This window comes from Euprymna scolopes, chromosome 24, assembly GCF_053919585.1.
Source record: "Euprymna scolopes isolate OS-2025 chromosome 24, ASM5391958v1, whole genome shotgun sequence".
Classification (NCBI taxonomy): Eukaryota; Metazoa; Mollusca; class Cephalopoda; order Sepiida; family Sepiolidae; genus Euprymna; species Euprymna scolopes.
The window spans coordinates 2,703,033-2,722,928 of record NC_136505.1 but is presented as its reverse complement, the minus strand read 5'-3'; the positions used below and the strand labels follow the sequence as shown (position 1 = coordinate 2,722,928).

General features: G+C 31.4%; 1 protein-coding gene and 1 long non-coding RNA gene across 2 annotated transcripts in view; both read left to right on the top strand.

Moving 5' to 3' along the window:
* The window catches only part of LOC145246570 (uncharacterized), a 411,825-nt gene extending 394,488 nt beyond the window's left edge, over positions 1-17,337 (top strand). Inside the window, exon 3 of the long non-coding RNA XR_013863135.1 lies at positions 11,924-17,337. This is a non-coding gene — a long non-coding RNA (uncharacterized LOC145246570). The remainder of the gene's footprint in view (positions 1-11,923) is intronic.
* A 646-nt stretch (positions 17,338-17,983) lies between these two features.
* The window catches only part of LOC145246569 (gonadotropin-releasing hormone receptor-like), a 114,093-nt gene continuing 112,180 nt past the window's right edge, over positions 17,984-19,896 (top strand). Inside the window, exon 1 of the mRNA XM_080108175.1 lies at positions 17,984-19,586. Within this exon, the coding sequence (XP_079964301.1) occupies positions 19,089-19,586 (498 nt within the window). The 5' untranslated portion in view covers positions 17,984-19,088. The remainder of the gene's footprint in view (positions 19,587-19,896) is intronic.

Sequence of the window (19,896 nt, the reverse complement as noted above, 5' to 3'; positions counted from 1 at the left end):
CTCAATATTAGTATCGTTCAATTCATGCGGCACCTATTTATCCAACTTTTTTGACTTCCCTATTTGCTTTAAATGGCGAACGCCTGTTAAGTTGTCCACTCTGAGTTTAAAAGCAACTTCTCGTGTGGTTTTGCGAGGATCTGCTTCAATTAAGGTTTTCAAATGTCCGGTATCAACCGGGGTAAGATGTTCCGTGGCCAAACTCATCATTGACAACACTGGCTGTCCCGGCAGCTTTCCGGCCTAGTTTGTCCTGGAACAAGAAAATTCTTGGATTTGAATGTTCTCCATGCTGTCGAACAAACTGCAAAACAAATGAATAAAGAGATTTACAACAGTTACGAATAGCGTGGTTCTATAGGACGGAAGATGCGCTTCAAAACGATATGAAACAGGGCTATATACATATCAATGAATTTATTAAGAAACCATATATAAAAGCAACATACGTGAGAAAACGATATTGTTTTTTCACCTACCTAATACTTCAGTTGTAAATAAACACTGTGATTACTCTAAGAAGTGATTATGTGTGTGAGGACACTTCTCAACCCTAATATTCAACGATTTTTTAATCTACAGTAAGTTTGTATACAGGTTCTTCAGACACGTGGAAATCTTTTACATCGGTTTTTATCTGGAACAAAAGGGCTGCTAAGGGTTTAAATTTTAAAATTATTACAGGTAATCGTCAGATTTTTCTCTGTGTGCTGTTTCACAGTTGTGTATGCGTGAATGGTTCACATTGTGGATTTCTTTTGTTAAGTATAAGTCGGTTTTAAAACACTTTTCAAATAGCGTGTACTTGATTTACACTCTTAAGATGTTGGTTTTGGATCTCAGCTCGAGTGCTTTTTTATTTGCAAGACGTGAAATGTTTTAAAAAACATAATACTCGCATGCACGTCTCAGTTTCTTTCCGTTCTTTACTTGATTTTTTTTAAAAAAGAATCTAACGTTACGTTTAATACTTACGGTACTCCTATTTAAAATACAGACGAATTCTATTCTAATTAAAATAGCATATTTATGCGTATTTAACGACTAATCTTATTTTATATTCTAAAAAAGTGAAAATATGTGTGAGGACACTTCTCAACCTATATACTCAACGATCTTTTAATCTACAGACTTGAAATTAAGAATATTGGATAATCCGACACATATATATGCTTTGTTATATTTTGGAAAAAAAAAAGGAATTCAGCAAAGTGCTCTATTATAACGAAAAAAAATCAAGCAGAGTGCTCTATTATAAATAACAAAATTAGTGTGCATTATTTATATATTTATTTTCAGAAAGTTTTAACAAGATAAGTCATCGGTACAATCAGTTTCAAACCTGTTCATAGAGAACCGTTTTAAATCCCCATATCAAATTATATCGAGAATAGGCTGAAAAGTGCTTGATATGGGAAAATATCCCTTTGTAAACCTTTTAGTATATATTCACTAAACGTTTTAAGCAGATCAAAAGATCAAAAATGCGTTGAACAAGATTTTTCAAATTCTTTGCCGGTGTTTGCCATCGGCCTTTTCTGAAATAATTAATGCTTATGGTACTAACTTGGCTTTGGAAAAAAGTGAAAAATATAGATAAAAAAAATTATGCCTACATTTAAACTTATACACCTTCCCCCAAAGAGGAATGGGCTTGTGCCATTTATTATTTTAAAGAAACAAAAATACAAAAAAAAACAGATGAAAACCAAATATGCACCAAATGTTACCAAACCAGGACTCTTTTACTTTATATTTTTTTGTGTGTGTTTAATCTTATTTAAAGCATGTTTTTGTAGTTTAAAACAAACTTAGTGTTGAGTTAGAATAAAAACATGGCTGTTCACAAGACCCTTCATAACTGCTCTAAATAGAAAATTAAAGAATTGCCGGTAGAAACACATCAAAAAATGTACACAATCAAGCGAAAATGTTATGTTCTAACATTGTAGAATTGGTTGAAAATGAGTATCATTTGGCGTTAAATTTATGTGAAATTCTGATTTTCTACTCGAAATTCTCAAGTAATCGTTTTATTTCCGCCATGGAATCAGCTAAAAAAAAAGAATCTCATTTTGCGGGATTTGTTTAGCTGAAGGTGATGAACTACTACTATTATTATTATTATTATTATTATTATTATTATTATTATTATTATTATTATTATTATTATTATAGTTGTTGTTGTTGTTGTTGTTTATATTGGCTCACAAGGAGCTCTCACTTATGTCTTCAAAGATCTCTTCTTGATAACAACCTGTGGTGTTCCCTGAAAGCTAAGTGACAACCAGTCTCCCCAGGTCTCCAGTACGCTCCATCTCTTTCGATAACATTTGCAAATGATTTTGCATTAGACAACAGATTCTTACAATTGATTTCTCACTATCCGCGGCCATTGGTCTTCACTGGAATTTCCCAGTTCTCTTCACACTTGTCCAGCGGGGATTGGTCGCTGCTCTCCTCGGTCTTACTCTTTTTGGGGGGTTGCGGTGCTGTGGTAATGGTGGGATGGGGGTAGAGGACTTATCGGTATGCTACTTCAACATTCTTGGTTCCGTGTAGCGCTTCATGCTTTGCCTCTGCAGCAGTTTGTTTCGCCCGTACATGTGGCTCATGTGTGTTAATCTCCACATTCGAGGGTTTTCCTTAATCTTTCAGCTGTTTTCATTATTTATATTCTATCTTTCCAGTCATTCTTCTGATTCTAATTTCTCCCATACTTCTTTCAAAGTTTTTCGGAATTGTTCATTCTATTATAGGTATTATTCGGACCCTCTTCATTACCCATATCCCTTTTAGCTCTCTGGCTAACTCTGTGCATTTGCTCCGTTTCTCATATACTTTGATATTCACCTTTTGGCCAGGACTTTTCTTTCTTGTTAATCATTAGGATACCCGATCTTCTTGCTCAGATGGATTTATCAGTTTGTATGTCCATGTCCCATAGGATTTTGTGATTCTCGTTTTGAAGTAATATTGCCGGCTTACGCTTGTATCACTTGTCTGTGCGTACGAGATTCAGTTGTTTGCATAGTTCCCAGTGTACTGCTCTTCCCACTTAATCATGTCTGTTCTTGTATTCCTTTTGGACCAGTTTGCTGCATTCACTTATTATATGTTTTCATCGTTGCGTCTCTTTGTCCACAGAATCATTATTATTATTATTATTATTATTATTATTATTATTATTATTATTATTGGCTCATAAGGGGCTTTCACACAGGTCAAAGGATTTCTCCTTGGGAACAACCTGTGATATTCCCTGGAAGCTGAGTGATAAAAAGTCTCCCAAGGTTTTCAGTATTCTCTACCTCTTGCGATAACATTTGCAAATGAATATGCATTATCGCAACAGCAGCTTACCATTTATTTCTTGCTAGCAGCGGGCATTGGTTTCCACTGAAGTTGCAATAAGCTTCCCCAAAGTACGAGTTTTTTTGGCATTTGTCCAGCGGGGTCTGGTCGCCGCTCTCTCCTCAATCTTTCCATCCTCCTTGAGCCTTCTCGAATATTTAGTATCATTCTTTGGGAAGGTGATTGGTTAATGGGAAAGGGGATAGAGAAATTATAGGTATTCAGCTTCAATTTTCTTGCTTCCATGTAAAGTTTCGTGTTTTGTCTTGGCAGTAGCTAGTCTGGACCGCACATATAGCTCATGTATTAGCCTCCGTATTCCAGGGTTTTCCTTAATATTTCAACTGTTTTCGTTATTGTTATTCGTTGTATCTTTCCGTTTCTCCTTTTCATTGATATTCATCCTGTGGTCAGTTGGGACAGCAAAGTCTACAATTTGGCAGGACTTTTTTTAAGTGTTAATTATGACTACAGCCGATCTTCTTGCTTGGATGAGTTTATCCGTTTGTATGTCTATGCTCCAAGGGATTTTGTGATTCTTGTTTTCAGTTACTGTTGCTGACTTCTTCTTCTTCTTCTTCTTCTTCTTATTATTATTATTATTATTATTATTATCAGTAGTAGTAGTAGTAGTAGTAGTAGTAGTAGTATCGATACACATCCTTACCATGAGATTGGCTTTGTTAACTATTCTGTTCATAAAAGGTTTTCTTATTTTGCATAGCAATCCACGACTATTTTAATCGTTTATGAAAATTTCAGATGGCTTAAACGACGACCAAATGCACATATATGTTTTGAAGAAAAGCAAATAGTGTCACAAATTTCAATGAATTACAAAAAAAAAACTTTTTATTAAGAAAAATCTTCTCTTGTACTTTATGGCCTTCTTCCAAGTGTATTTTTATGGTTTGCAAAATATATGCGGACATTACGTTGGGTGATGAGAGTACAGTTGTCTTTACAATTCCTAAAACGCATCGAATGTTTAATTAAATGTTAAGGAATTTAAAAGAATCAGAATCGAAATGGGTGCTCGTGTCGGAATCAGAAATTTAGAACATACTCGGTAATTGTATCAGATTCGGAAATTATTTTAGAATCGTCCCATCACTAATATATATATATATATATATATATATATATATATATATATATATAATATATATATATATATATATATATATATATATATATATATAGCTTAATTTAAAAAGAAAAGAAAAAGTTCAATACCACAAAGGAGACTTATCCGGATAATGTCAAGCTCAACAATAATTATTGGAGCTTATACAGTAGGACAACAAGAGTATGAAATGAAGACACAAAACTATATATAGGTAGATATAGAATGGATCATTTATTTAATAATGGAATACAGGAAAAATTTGGGGGATAGAAGGGACTCTTTATGCCAGGGCATTTCGAAGCCTATTGCTTCTCATTAGAAGTGTAGAGAAGGTGCTAGGTAGCATGGGGAAGATGCGGCGTCTATCGTAAGGTTCATTAGGGATGAAAGAGATTAAGAGGAATTATAGAATGTTGGGGGAAGCTTTATTAAATTCTAAATAAATAAGGAGAAGCTTATTATATATAGTATGATATATAAGATTATATATGGTCTTCAACATTGTATTGAGATTCAGGGGTATATGCATTATGGTTAAATAGGGGGTGTATTGTTGCTGCGTGGTAATTTATTTTAACGGTTTGTGGGGTTGTCTATTTTCTATGGAGTGGGTAATTTTGATTTTGATTAGTGTCACCTAAACGGCAAATAGCGGTTATCAATTCGTGGCTAATTGGGGGGGGGTTAAAACTGAAAGGTAATATGCGGCAATATATATAAGTTTCTACTGTTATGATATAGGAAGTATGATCATAAAAGGGTCGGTCGGAGATTAGGATGGCAATGACTATGAGTGCGTTTAACTTGATGCAAAAGGTAAAGTATACCTATTGATGTTAAAGTGGAAGAGTAAGAAAACCATTACTACTTATGAAAGTGGTAAAAATATACCAAATGATAGTAGGGTAATTATAATAGTACGAAAGATAATAGTAATGAAAATTATAATAATAGTAGTAATAATAAGGCTGAAAATAAAATAGAAGCAAAATTGAATATTAAAAAATAAAGAAGTAAAGACAAAATTAAAGGTAAGCATTAAAAATAATCATTAAAGACAATATTACCAATAGATGTGATAGAAGTAAATTCAAAATTAATGTTAATAGTGATAATGGTAGCGGTTATCGTAGCAATGACGGAGATAATAACGGGGATATCAATAATAGCAGCAATTATAATGATGATTATGATAATAATGATGATAAAATCAATAATAATAACAATAATAAAAGCGTTAAAAACACAACAGTAATAATAATGACAATAATAAAAGTAGTAGTAACAATACTTCTATTACTTCCCCCAACATCACCATCACTATGACCAATAATAATAATAATGAAAATGCTGTTAATACTAATTATTAGGGGTGCGTAAAGGAAATGGATATAGACAAGTGGGGGGTAAGAGTAGCAGGAAAAGGTGTTGAGGAGTGAAGAGTAAGTTGTCCCGTACAAAATAAAGAAAAATAAAGATTAAGTTGTCCCGTACAAAATAAAGAAAAATAAAGATTAAGTTGTCCCGTACAAAATAAAGAAAAATAAAGAATATATATAGACGCCGCATCTTCCCCATGCTACCTAGCACCTTCTCTACTCTTTTGATGAGAAGCATTAGGCTTCGAAATGCGCTGGCATTAAGAGTCCCTTCTATCCCCCAAATTTTTCCTGTATTCCATTATTAAATAAATTATCCATTCTATATCTACCCATATATAGTTTTGTGTCTTCATTTCGTACTCTTGTTATCCTACTCTCTCTCTCTCTCTCTCTCTCTCTCTCTCTCTCTCTCTCTCTATATATATATATATATATATATATATATATATATATATATATATATATATTGTGTACAGACGGTTGTTAGTTGAGACAGATCATTGGTACCGTCGGTTTCAAGCCCGATAATAAGGCCCGTTTAAGGTATCCTTATCAAGCTCTCTTCAGCCAATATTCGTCTCGTCTTGAAACCGACGGTACCAATGATCTGTCTCAACTAACAACTTTCTGTACACAAAATAAAAATATAAGTACGCTCTTAAAATTTGGATTTTCCTTTTAATTGAGCACTCTGCTGGAATTCTTTTTCCCAAAAAAAACTAAGCATATATATATATATATATATATATATATATATATATATATATATATATATATATATATATTGTGATATATTTGCCAATAATCAATTTTAATGGCCAATCTTCTACAACCCAGATGATTGGGCAAATTATTACATACTTAAGCTTTAGATACTTTCTGCTTGTTGATCACTTATTCAGTTATTTTACCTACATTACCTCAAAGTACATTTTCTAGACATTAATTCATGGAGGTTGGGACAGTATAATTAAAAGCCAAATCTCGATTAACGAAATAATTAGATAATTTCCAGAACGCAATTATTTTTGGAAATGAAATGACCCGAGAGAAGAAAAAACACATCAAAACTCTAAAAGAAAAAATCTAGGCACAAAATTATGTAATTATTAAGTGATAAACATTCTATTTGATTATACATAATTATGTTTATAAGTAAATATTTATCATCCATAGTTTCTTGTTTGTTAACAATCATCTGTGGTTTATTTATATTTGTACCGAAAGATTTGAACCCGACCAGAATTACGCCAATTGAGCCCCTCTAAGCACTCGGTGTATTTACACGCAGATTAAGTTTCAGTAAAAATAACAATATTTCTTGATTTCTAAGTTTCATATTTTTTCTTAAATGGTAGATGTGAACAGAGTTTTAATGTAATAATTATATTTTTAATTTTTCAAGATAATAATTATTTTTGTATATTTAAAAATGGAAACAATTATTCATGTCTTGGATTGTACTTGCGCAAATGGAAATTCAATTAACTTTCTTGAAGTTATATATTTGGATTTTATCGTCACTGGATTATTTATCTTCCACCAGACTATCCATTCACGTGTAATCACCTTTTTCTTCGCCATATTCCCTCTGCTTCACTTTTTTGTTATCAAGTAAGGTCTTTGACTTACTTGTTGTTTCATCAAATACTTTTGCATAAAAAATCCGATCCCTCATTTTGCTAATTCCTACCCTCTGATGAGAAGGAAAGTATTTCTTCGAAACTCCGCGGATTAAGGACTATCCACTTATCAGGTGTTTCCTTTACAGATTCAGAATGTTTATAACTCATTTCATAGTGATTTTTTAACATGTTTTATTAACTGTTTGCTCATATATATATATATATATATATATATATATATATATATATATATATATATATATATCTTGCATTATCGTTTGTCAGAATGTTTTGATTGATTGATTTCATGAAAGAATGTAAAAAAAATTGAACAATCATGAATGGCTTAAATCACAAACTAATCTTTGAAAAGTAATAATTAATAAAAAGCATTAGACTTCAATTCTATATACGTTTAAACTTTGATGAAAATTTTTAATTTGTTGCCATCCTACACTAAGTAATCACTATTATTTTAATTGTTCAAATGTTCTTAGCTTTTGTAATATTCTCATGACATTTTCGTCGATGTAACCTCCGTAATTCAAGCGCGTCTTGTCGAATTTTGGGAATCTTTCTGTCAAACTCAGTAATCTGATGCAAAATTTAGGACGAAACTTTTATTATTTAATTAACGAGTATGGCAGTTTCTTATTCTGTTAGACAGAACCGAATAAAAATTGTAATTTAGTATTATTTTAGTATGTTCTATACTGAGGATTACACTTTTAACATCCACATTACTATCATTTTGAACTGAAACATATAACACTTTTATCCATTGCGCCACTGGTTTTTGAAAACATGAAATGGCTATCGCTCCATCAAAATGACTCATTCCGAAAAAGAATCAGTTTTTACTGTGAAATAAAAATATAACAATTATTCTATATTAAAAACAGATTACTTTTAATTTGATGATCAAAAAAGTTAGTCATGCATTTTTAATTGTTCTATTATCATGGTATTAGGATGTTTATGGATGCATGCAGCAACGCTGCTGTTATAACAACGTCGGCGACATGGCTCTCAAATTGCAGAGCCATAGTAATCTCGGGAAGACAAGTAAAGACGGCTGTTTCCCATCCCTTTCCGTCTTGATTCGGGGATTTTTTTTACATGGTAGTCACCACTTATCAAGGCCCGGAAGTCACTCGGGGATAAGGGTTATTGCGTGTACAGTAATCAATGGGATAATATCGTAGTAATCGTTAGTAATGGAGATTTGATAAAGTATATGATGATATACTATATATAATATATATACATATAGATAGATAGATAGATATAGATATAGATATATAATATATATAATATATATACTAATAATATACTATATAATATATATAATGGATATTTGATAAACTTAAGGGAGCGGTTTATCAGTATGTGTTTATGTGTGATTTGAAGATATCCAAGTTGTAGTCAGGTATGAAACAGGCAAACGGAAGAGAGTTCCACAGGCGTGCACTTCTAAGAAAGAAGCTTTGTTCATGGAATCTACGTTTTGTTTTAGGCACTTCCCCCGTGAGTTAAACGCACCCCAGATAACCACCTCTAAATTTCTACGATATATACAGTGTTCACAGATCTGGTACTGGCCAGACAGATCGTTGCTTAACTTCGGTGATCTGGCGAAAACCGAAGTGTTGACATGATTGTACTGTATATTTTTAATGGATAATTAGTATCAAAAGGTTTATGTTTAGTGTTTTGACTGATTATTTTTTGTTTGTTTCATATTTTCATGCTTCCTAATCACATCATGTACAGAGGATGATATTTGATTTCATGCTTTAGTAAAAATATTCCAGTTTTCATCTCGAAACGTTCACAAAAATCACTAACGTTTTGCTTGTGTTTTACAACTTGTAAGACATTCAGAATAACAATTCATATTAACACTTTAATAAAGAAAAAAAAGCATTTTTTTCTTTTATGTGTCAAGTGGTTATCTACGGACAGACTTCTTTACAAAAGCTAACCCGACTGTGGAACACATTACCGCAGGAATTATTCACTGCCGATTACAAGTTGTTCGTCTTGAAATCAGATAACAAACTCTTGTCTTTTCTTAATTTTTGAGATTTGTTATTCGTATTATTTGGTTTTATTGGGCTACAGTTCTCATCTTGAGTGTCACTGTAACCTCCGACCTTCTCTAGGTGTGTTACATGATAAGGGCTGTCCCCTGTTCATGTAAGTATAAAAATAGAGAGATTAGTTAAAATGAAAATAAGAGAAAGCAGAAATCGAACCCTGGACATAAGTTTTAAAGAACAATAGGTTTAAATGGAATGTCCAGTAAATTGTTAATTCGGATGAAATAAATAATAAATAAACTATTCAATTGTTAAAAGAATGTGGATAATAAAATATGAGTTAAATAAATTAGATATGTAGGTTAAATTCCTTTGTGGAGACAGCACAAGGAAAATAGGTTATTGCGAAATCAATGTCGAAAACGTGCAAAGTCGCGCATGTTGAAACACGTGAATTTTGCTCACGTGGCCGGGATGAATGGATTTCTCAATATAGTAGGGAGAGAGAGTCAGAGACAGTCAGTGAGAAAACTCAGAGACAGGCGGACGTCTGAAGCGAGACGTTACTTCAGAAACTAAAATGTGAAACTTTGAGTTCTTAATGAGGAAGTCACGACCGGTCGTCAGAAAATGAATTCACCATGTGTTTTGGATAAAGCTCATCTTTGTGTTGTGATTTCTACAAAAAGGTAAATTGTATCGTTATTATATGTCTGTGTTATAAAATGTCATTACAACAACATCTCTCTCTATCTCTCTAAGATACAACATCATATGTAATAAGACAAGAACTCTCACTAAGACTCATATCATTACTAATAAGAACTCACGTAACATACGCGCACAAGTGGTATCGTCTAATAATAATAATAATAATAATAATAATAATCATATAACAGGTGTATTTTGTCGAACTCGGGAATTTGAACAGAATTTCCTATGGACCCCTTTATTACTTCACTGTGTAGCAGGCTCTTGATAGTTGTCTTAAATAATTCGCAATTGTATTTTTCCGTCGCCCACTCTGAGTATTGAATCTTCAACCTTCATAAGAAGATCACTATTACAATTGATTTTTCCAAGTACTCTAACCAGCGCGCCACAATCCGATGTATCCAATTAATACGAAAATCTTGTCCCATAAATAATCAAACCCAGCTCATACCATTCATAAATAAAAATACTCCCATAGTTTTCCTCATCTTTTCCATCTCGCTGACCCTTATACTCGAATGTAACTATTGGCTTTGATAAATGGTGACCTAATAATACAATACTAATACATATATATATATATATATATAGGCACCGCCAAAACTGGGGGCGGGGCAGATAAGTACTTTTTGACGGACCGTCTTTTTAAAAATCTACTAAAAATCAGATAATTATCCGATCAATACGAAATTTTCAGCGGTTATTAAGAGAAGAATGAACTTTATAACAATGTACTTATTTTTCATAAACAATATTTATATATATGTATTATTGGCTTACAACCTCCCCCCTTGTTTTAAGGGGGTTCCAAATATGCTTAAATAATCATCTGAAACTGTACAAAACATATTGTGTTGTTGTAAGGGACGGGATTATAGATTTAAAAAAAACTTGTTTGCATACCTTATTTTGATGTCTGAATATCAGAACTTCGATTGTGTTTAATTATCCCGCTTTTGAGTTTTGAAGTGTGAAATTCGGTGATTATGTTAAGTAAAATAATTAATTTAAGTTAAGCAAAACAAAAAAAAATGTAATATTTATACGAAAAAGCCATTTTAAAATCTTTGATAAATAAATTAACAATTTCGTTTTAGCGAGCCGAATATTGCATGCCCATTATTAAATCGGACATGCTTTGAAGAATCTATACAAAAAAAATTCGATAAATATTGTGCCCTTTGTATTAAAATTATCATCATTTTTTCGATCCAGTTTGAAAACGTTTGCCGCCTTTCGACTACGGATGACCAAACGCGCTGGAATAATTTTTTTTTATTCTGCTTTAAATTACCCCCTCCCCATTTTGGAGAGCCTGGCCCCCACACACATACACATTATGTAGATAGTAGAAAATTTTTACATTATTCTGCTTTCTATATGATAAAATTCCGGGTTTTATCTTTCTGGAAAAAAAAAGTTACTCAGAAATAATGGATTTTAATAAATGTAATTTCGTTTTAAAAAACAACAACAACTTGATTTTTCGACCATTTTTGGCGGTGTCTATATATATATATATAAGTAATCGAAATATATTTTTCACTCTTCCCTTAATGGCGTCAAATTTTTTGTTTAGTTTAAATATTAGTTTTCAGTTTAAGTTGTTTCAACTAAGAATTGCATTTGCTTTATATTCATTATTATATATTTTTTTCTTTTTCTCTTTTCTTTCAGATTATAGATATTTAAAAGTAAAGGAGCTGTTTACGCACGCAATTCAAGAACGTTTGAACTAAAGAGTAATAAAGGAAAGATCTACATCATAACCAGTGAAGAAATCACCCATCGCTAACTAAATAAGAGTACGCTTTTTTGCAAAACACATGGATTATCACATACTTACGTTGAAATGAATAACGTGTCTTCATTTCCCATGGGATATATGAAATAGATGACAATTATTATTCGAGCATCAACTGCGAATGCTTCAAGTGTGAACAGTACTAACTTGAAGGCTTCAAACATCCAAAAATAAATAAAATAAACAATCGCGGATAAAGACGTGTGGAAAACGAATATTTCATTATTTTACGGATAATGTAATTTAAGCCAATCTTGTTTTACGGTTTCAAAAATCAGATCATTAAACTGGCAATAAAATATGTTATATTATTAAATCAACAATTGCCAATGCTTCAAGGTTTACAGTTCATAAGTCATATACTTTAAACAACCGAATGCTAAAGATGTGGAAACACAAGCTCAAACTGATAAAACGGTTATAAACGAAGGGAAAAAAATATATTTATGATTTACGGATATCTGAAGTTTTTGTTTCAGGTTTTTACACAACTAAATAATTTCGTAAAAATCTAATCAGTCGCCATTATTAAATCAAGTGGTAATACTTCAAAGGGAAGAAGATGAAGTCCACCAAGAGTTCATCATGAAAAAATGAAAATGAAACAAAGAAATATGCAGCGCGATATCGGTTGTCGTTTGATCTGCCCAGCAGTCTCATTCTAGCGTTATTGATTGTTTAGCTTTCTTTCTGCGTGACTTGTCTTGGAGAAAGTTGGTGATTCTCACCAAATCTAAAAAAAAGAAAATCACTTCTGTTTTGCTTTTTGAATTTTTAGAAAACTTCGTTTGTAGCTTTTAATTTTTGTGGCCATTTTTTATGCAATCTGAAACGAAAAAATCGTTGATTTTAAACTGTTTTTGCTTGATTTTCATAGAAAATCGTGTTATTCAACTCATTTTTTTTTTTGCTTTATGTTTTTTTAGTGCATGTGTTTTTTTTGTTTTCATTTCTAAAATTCATTTAGTTTTCATTCTTTTTAAAACATCTGCACACGCGCAATTAGACATTTTTTGTTTTCTTTCAAGCCGATATATTTCGAAATAAATAATCCGGACTTTAGCGTTCCTAATATCGAGCACATTCTGACAGCGCTGACTGCTGCTCTTTTCTAGTTGAATTAATCGATTTACATTACTCTCATTATCTCATCTGCTATCTCATTTGCTATCTTTTAATTGAAAACACATCTTTACTTTATTTTTTCCCTCTGATCTAATTCCCTCCCCAGATATTTTTAATTCTCTCTCGTTATCTTTGTCATTCTTATTTTAAACCCCTTTTCTCGGTAATTGATTCCCTTTCTCTTTAATTCTATTCTCTAAATTATTTTATTTAATATTACTTTGCTATATAAGTCCTGATAATTATCTCCCCTATTCTCTTTCCCACTCTTCTGTCTCTCTCTCTTTCTGACTCTCTCTCTCTCCCTCTTTGAATATATATCTATATTCAATTCTTCTCCCGTTCAGTAATAATTTTCCCCAGTTCTCTAATTCTATTCCTTTAATTCTCTTAATTCTATAATTGAATACTGTTTTGATTTCTAATTCATCTAGGCATCCCTTTAGATCTCTTACTCTCTATCTCTCTCTCTCGCTCTCTCTCAATTTCTCTCATATTCTATAATCATAATTAACCCTATCTCTATCATTTGCTTACTGCTTTCGACTTATCTGAATAAATAAATTTATTAACAATACTATTTGCTCTATTAATGCCTCTTCCCGTAACTGCATCTCATTCTCTCGAACTGTTAACGTTTACTTCTCGTTTAGTGCATCTGATAAATGATATCGCCATCCAGAGTAATCTCTATCATTCGTTTTTCCATCATAATCACCATCTACTAATCTTGTTTGTTTGATATATCTCTAGTTATTTGTCTAATTGTTTTCGGAGGATTTCTTTAATTCAATCATTCTCACAATCTCCGTCTCTCTCTCCCACTCACGCATGCACATAAACACTCGTTAGAAAACGTAGGTTCACACGCACACACACATACAGACACACATACACACACACATTTTCATGCACGCACACACAATCACATGCACACACATATGTTCACGGACACACAGGCACGTAAACACACATGCCCCCCACACACACGTTAACACACACACGTTAACACACATACGTCCAAGCACATGCACATGTACCAACACACACGTTTACGCGTACACATGTGCCAACACACACGCTAATGCACAAGTTAACACACATGTTGACAGACACACACAAACACACACACGCATACCCACACGTTAACTTACACGTTAACAAACACACAAACACACATAAACACACACGCACTCTAAAACACACGTTAATGCATACGTTAACATACATTTTAGCAGGCATACAAATGCACACGCCTAAACACACATAAAAATTCACGTCCACACAAACACATTTTAATAATCGTACAGATTAACACACACCGTTCACATACGCATCTTCATTTTTATCGTCTTATCGTATTATTTTGTTCGATTTTTGTAATATTTTCTTTGTCTTTTGCAAAGGAAAAATATCTTTGTCGTCGGCGTCTTCCAAGTGGTTTGTTTCATCGAATCTCGAAAACTGTTTCGTCTATTGAATTATAAATTATCGAACTATAACGATATTGCATCGTTGATCGGATGAAACAGTAAATCTACCGATTAAATTCTTACAAATAAGAAAGATTAAGTCGCAGACAAGCACTTAATTTTTTTTTTACAAATACAATCTAAAACAGATGACAATCACGAAGCCTTAGAAGACATTTTGACAAGATTCTTCGAAAGCTCTCCGATGCACAGCGAACGGGAAACATGTTTTTACGTGTTGCCAGGCTTTTGTTTTGCTGAAATATATAAAAACGAAACTGATTTAAGGAATTATAAGGCTTCGATGAGACAGGGGAAAGAAAGACAATAATACTAACACGAAATCGATACACGATTGTTATACGATACAGCAAGAGAGAAATATAATACATCACATAAGCTGATAATACAATTATCAAGGACAATATCGAACAACAGTAAAATTGACATATATAGAAAGACGACAGACATTTGGTTAAAAGTAACAAACGGACGAGAGAAAGAAAAAGCCAAGCTAAAAGAGAAAGTAAATCGTTCAAAAACGAAACAAAAAAAATTGTAATAAAAATAATTAAACCGAGAAAAAAGAGGAAAACAAAGAAAGAGCACTATTAAACACGAAAAAAAAAACAGAAAAAAAGAAAGAAAGTAAAGATAATATAGATAGAAAGTAAGCATGAACTTACACAAAAAAGATGAAAAGAAGGAAATTTAGAGAAATAGAAGTGCATAACGAAACAACATTGAAAAGAAATAAACAAAACAAGGAAATAAAATATAAACACAAGAAAGACAGCAACATTTATGTAAAGAAACCGTGAAGATTATACAAAAACTTACACAAGAAGAAAGACAACTTTGCGAAAAGAAAACCAAGAATAAGAAAAAGAAAACTTGAAAGAAAAATAGAAATTTTAAGAAAGGAAGTGAAATAATCACCACAAGCATTTCTTTAAAAAACAAATTCATTTTTTCAATTAATAGACTTGCTATAATCATATATAATTAAAATATCATGGACAATAAAACGATGTAATGTTCGTAAATATCAACAAAGAAAACTAAAGTGAATCCGACAAAAAGATAGAATGAGACAGAAAACGTCTATAAATGAAAGTATAGAAAGTCCACTTCACAAATTAAAAAAAATGATAGTTTTATGTGTTTTATAGAAGTTTAGTGTAAACTTAGTACATTAGACATATATGGCAGAATAAAAACGCCAAGAGAAATACACAAGTATTAAATAATGAAATTAATCGTTTTACCAAATCAGTACATTTATTATTGAAATATCGTATAAGAAAAAGGCGAGTTTTTTTGTGGGGGACTACATAATGAAGAAATAAACGTGTTTATATGGAAAAAAAACTCAGAAATAAAACTACGATCAAAAAGAGCAAACGTCTAACGTGTGAAAAGGAAACAAAAGAAAACCGAAAGAAAAATAAACAAATAGTTAACAAATAACGCGAGTAAAAGAAAAACAAGAAGGAAATAAAAAAAAAGTTCCATTTAGAGAATATATAATAGAACAGAAATAATTTGGCAAAAGAACAATATTGCGAATGAAAAAAAATTTAAAAAAAAAATATATTAAAACAAATTAAAACTAGCAAATAAACTAAATAAACCAATGACTTTTGAGTCAATCACATAATTGTGTGGTAGATAAAATAATTATTTTATAAAACGAGATTAATCTAAACGCAAATTCTATGAACAAAGATAATTTCTTATAACTGACCGCCTGTGGAGCTCTATTCTGATAGCCTGCTTTCCAGCTGACTACAATGTGGTTGTTGTAAAGTCCAACGTAAACAAATTATTTTGAGCCCCCCATAAATAATCAATTTCTACTTCATTTTAGCCACTGACTATTAATACATGGTGACCACCGTACACTGATTCGCCTTTATCCTCAAGTGATTTTTGGGCTTGATAAATGGTGACTCCCACGTAAATAATAAAAGAAAAAAGAATCGCAGAAACAGGGGCAGAATAAATTTATTTATTTGTATTAATCTAATACAACGCAGTGTTGAGAATATTCTGAACATTTACATCCTGATTCAGGTTGATGTATGAATCAACATAAATACCAATTCCCTAATAAGTTTATATAACTACAGTTTTTAAATGGATCTTTGGATCACCGATTAAAACAGGTAATTATAAAACTGACAAATTGAAAACAACGATTAAATAATACACCAAAAAGGAAACAATAAACATCGAAAACCAAAACACAAGTAAATGAAACGAAATTGTGATCAAACAGAAAACAATAAAGCAAGATAAAACACAAACACAATAAAAAAGAGACAACCAGGTATTACTGACTCAATATAAATTTAAACTGAAATAAAACTGTTACATAAATAATTAAAACGTAAAGATTAATTAGTATAATATACAAATATATTGTACTAGAATTCTATTTAGTTAAGTTGGAAACTAATTAGCATCGCAACCTTAAAAATAAAGATTTTTTTTATGATTAATGTTTGAGGGAATTTCTCTTTGCGATGTAAATCGCTAGATAATTGCAAAGACGAACACGTGAATTATTTTTTTTTATTTCTCGTGGAAAAGACGCAAATTTATTATATAAAGTGGACAAGTCATCAAGTGTATATTAATTTGAAACACTATTTTTTATTGTGTAATGTTATGGTCAAATTCAAAATTCAAAATAAATAAATAAATAAAAACGTTTGTGAATACATATTTATAAATAATATATTATTATATGAATATATCCTGTTTTTTCCTAGTGTATTCAGATCTATTTTTTCGACTTTTACGGACGTTTTAATTTCTGTTTCCACGTTTCTTTGGTTCTATCGTTAACATTTACTCATTGCAAAATAGTCACTAAAATATTGCGCAAAATTCAATTGTCATCAAGTTCTTTCTGAATTACATTTTAATATATTAATGAAAATAAAGAAACTCTTTGTCTCCATAAAACATCATGTAATATATACGTACACAGATGTGTACGCATATAGACCTAGAAATAAAAGTTCATATGTTTCAAATATAATCATATACGACTTAATACAGTGTAAGGAAATATTAACTGTACATTAAATAGTTTCGGAAAAGAATATCGCAGTAAATAATAAAGTCATATTTTCTAGAAAAGATTGACAGTTATATAATCACATGCTAGAGTAAATTATATCTATATTATATACCTATATATTACCGTTTAACAATAAAATTCAATTAAGTATAAATCAATATATTTCAATATTCTTTTAATTTAATTGATTTGACACCAGGAATCTGAAATTTGCTATATATATATATATATATATATATATATATATATATATATATATATATATATATATATATACGAGCAATCAGTTCAGTTATATACGAATATAGAATGCAAATTTCATATGTTAAAATAGCTCCAAATCAAGTTATGTACACTTGTAGTTTTCTATCCGGATAAATCTATGTAATATATCAAGTTTTATGAATAAATGTGTGACAAATTAAAACCATATGGTTTCATCAATAATATATAAATTAACGTACGTGTGTCTGGCTAGCTTTAATAATCAGGTATGCAAATTTGTTTTGTTATGAACAAAGACAAATAGGCTTAATTTTAGGAATATCCGGTATTAATAAACATGTAAAGAATGATCTCGCATGCATAATAAATTTTTATAAACAAATCTTAATAATATCTGGTAATAATAAAATGGAAATAAGGATTTTTTTCTTTTAATATTTGTAAAAATATAACTTTATTAAAATAAAACGAACAAGAAGAGAAAGAGAGTTTTGTCTTTTCTTTTACGATTACCTTTGGACATTCTTTTATTATCGAAAGATATAGATTAAGGAAACGGGTGTGTTTGTATTCTTAATTATCTTTCTTCGTTTTTTTAATGATTTTAAGAAATGAATTAAATAACGGAGAAATGGTGAAGCGAAAATGAGCAGACAACTCTTGTTAGCTTTTTTAAAAGAATTGTACAAATAATAGCATTTAATTTGAATTTTTTAAATTCTACCAAAAATTTGTTAATACGTGATGTTTTAACAGTAAATTTGCAGATTAAAAATCATAAACGCTCCCCTTCGCGTGATTATATATGTGCGTGTGTGTGTGTGTATATTATTCATCAACGAATATAACAGGAAAATCTAACATTATATTAAAGCCATTTAAACAAATCTATCATTCCAAGTCAACGATAACTCTTGGTGTGATTACTGCTGTGCAATATAAGTTTCCTCCCCTTACAGATTTTAATACGTCCAATTGCATATGATTCATATCGTTTTTCGAGATCTTCAAAATATTTAATAACAAATTTAAATAAAAACGAAAAATCGATTATCCTCAAGAGAACTGCACCTAAAATATATCTTAATAAAGCAATCTTATATAAAGAAAAAGAAACCAACAAAAATGGTCGTTTTACATAAAAATGATTCGATGTACGCGAACAGTAGTTTCGTTGTTACAGAAGAACCGCTAGACGACGCTCCACAGTTCGACAACGTTTACATGACCAAACTCTGCGTCCTTGGAACTGTATTCTTCATTTCCGTTATTGGAAACACGATTGTTATTGTCCAGATATTTCGCATCCGGGGATCGCGGACTACTATTCAAAGTTTGATCTTGCATCTGGCCATAGCGGACCTGATGGTCAGCTTTTTCAACATTCTGATGGACATCATCTGGACTGCGACGGTTGAGTGGCTGGCCGGTGATGTTATGTGCAAAGTAATGAAATGCCTCACCGTGTTTGGACTTCATCTGTCCACTTACATTACAGTTGGGATTGCCTTGGATAGATGCTTTGCAATACTTTCCCCGATGAGTCGCAGCAAAGGTCCATTTCGGGTTCGAATTATGATTACAACAGCCTGGGTATTAAGTGCTATCCTCAGCATTCCACAGGTAAGTAGTTTCATTTCATTCATTTGTGCCCGTGTTAGCTTACATAATATATATTTTAGCGTATATATATATATATATATATATATATATATATATATATATACAGAGTGGATGGATAAAATTGTCAAGGAAAAAAAACACTACAGCTTTATTTTTAGACATTTTATTGAGAATTACATCAATAAATTCATGGTGACTTGATTATGTAGTAGAGCTGATACCTATCTAATATAGCCGCCTTCAGCCTTAATCACCGCCTCGATACGAGTCCGGAACTGGAAGCATATATTTTCCACAAGTGCAGGCGGGA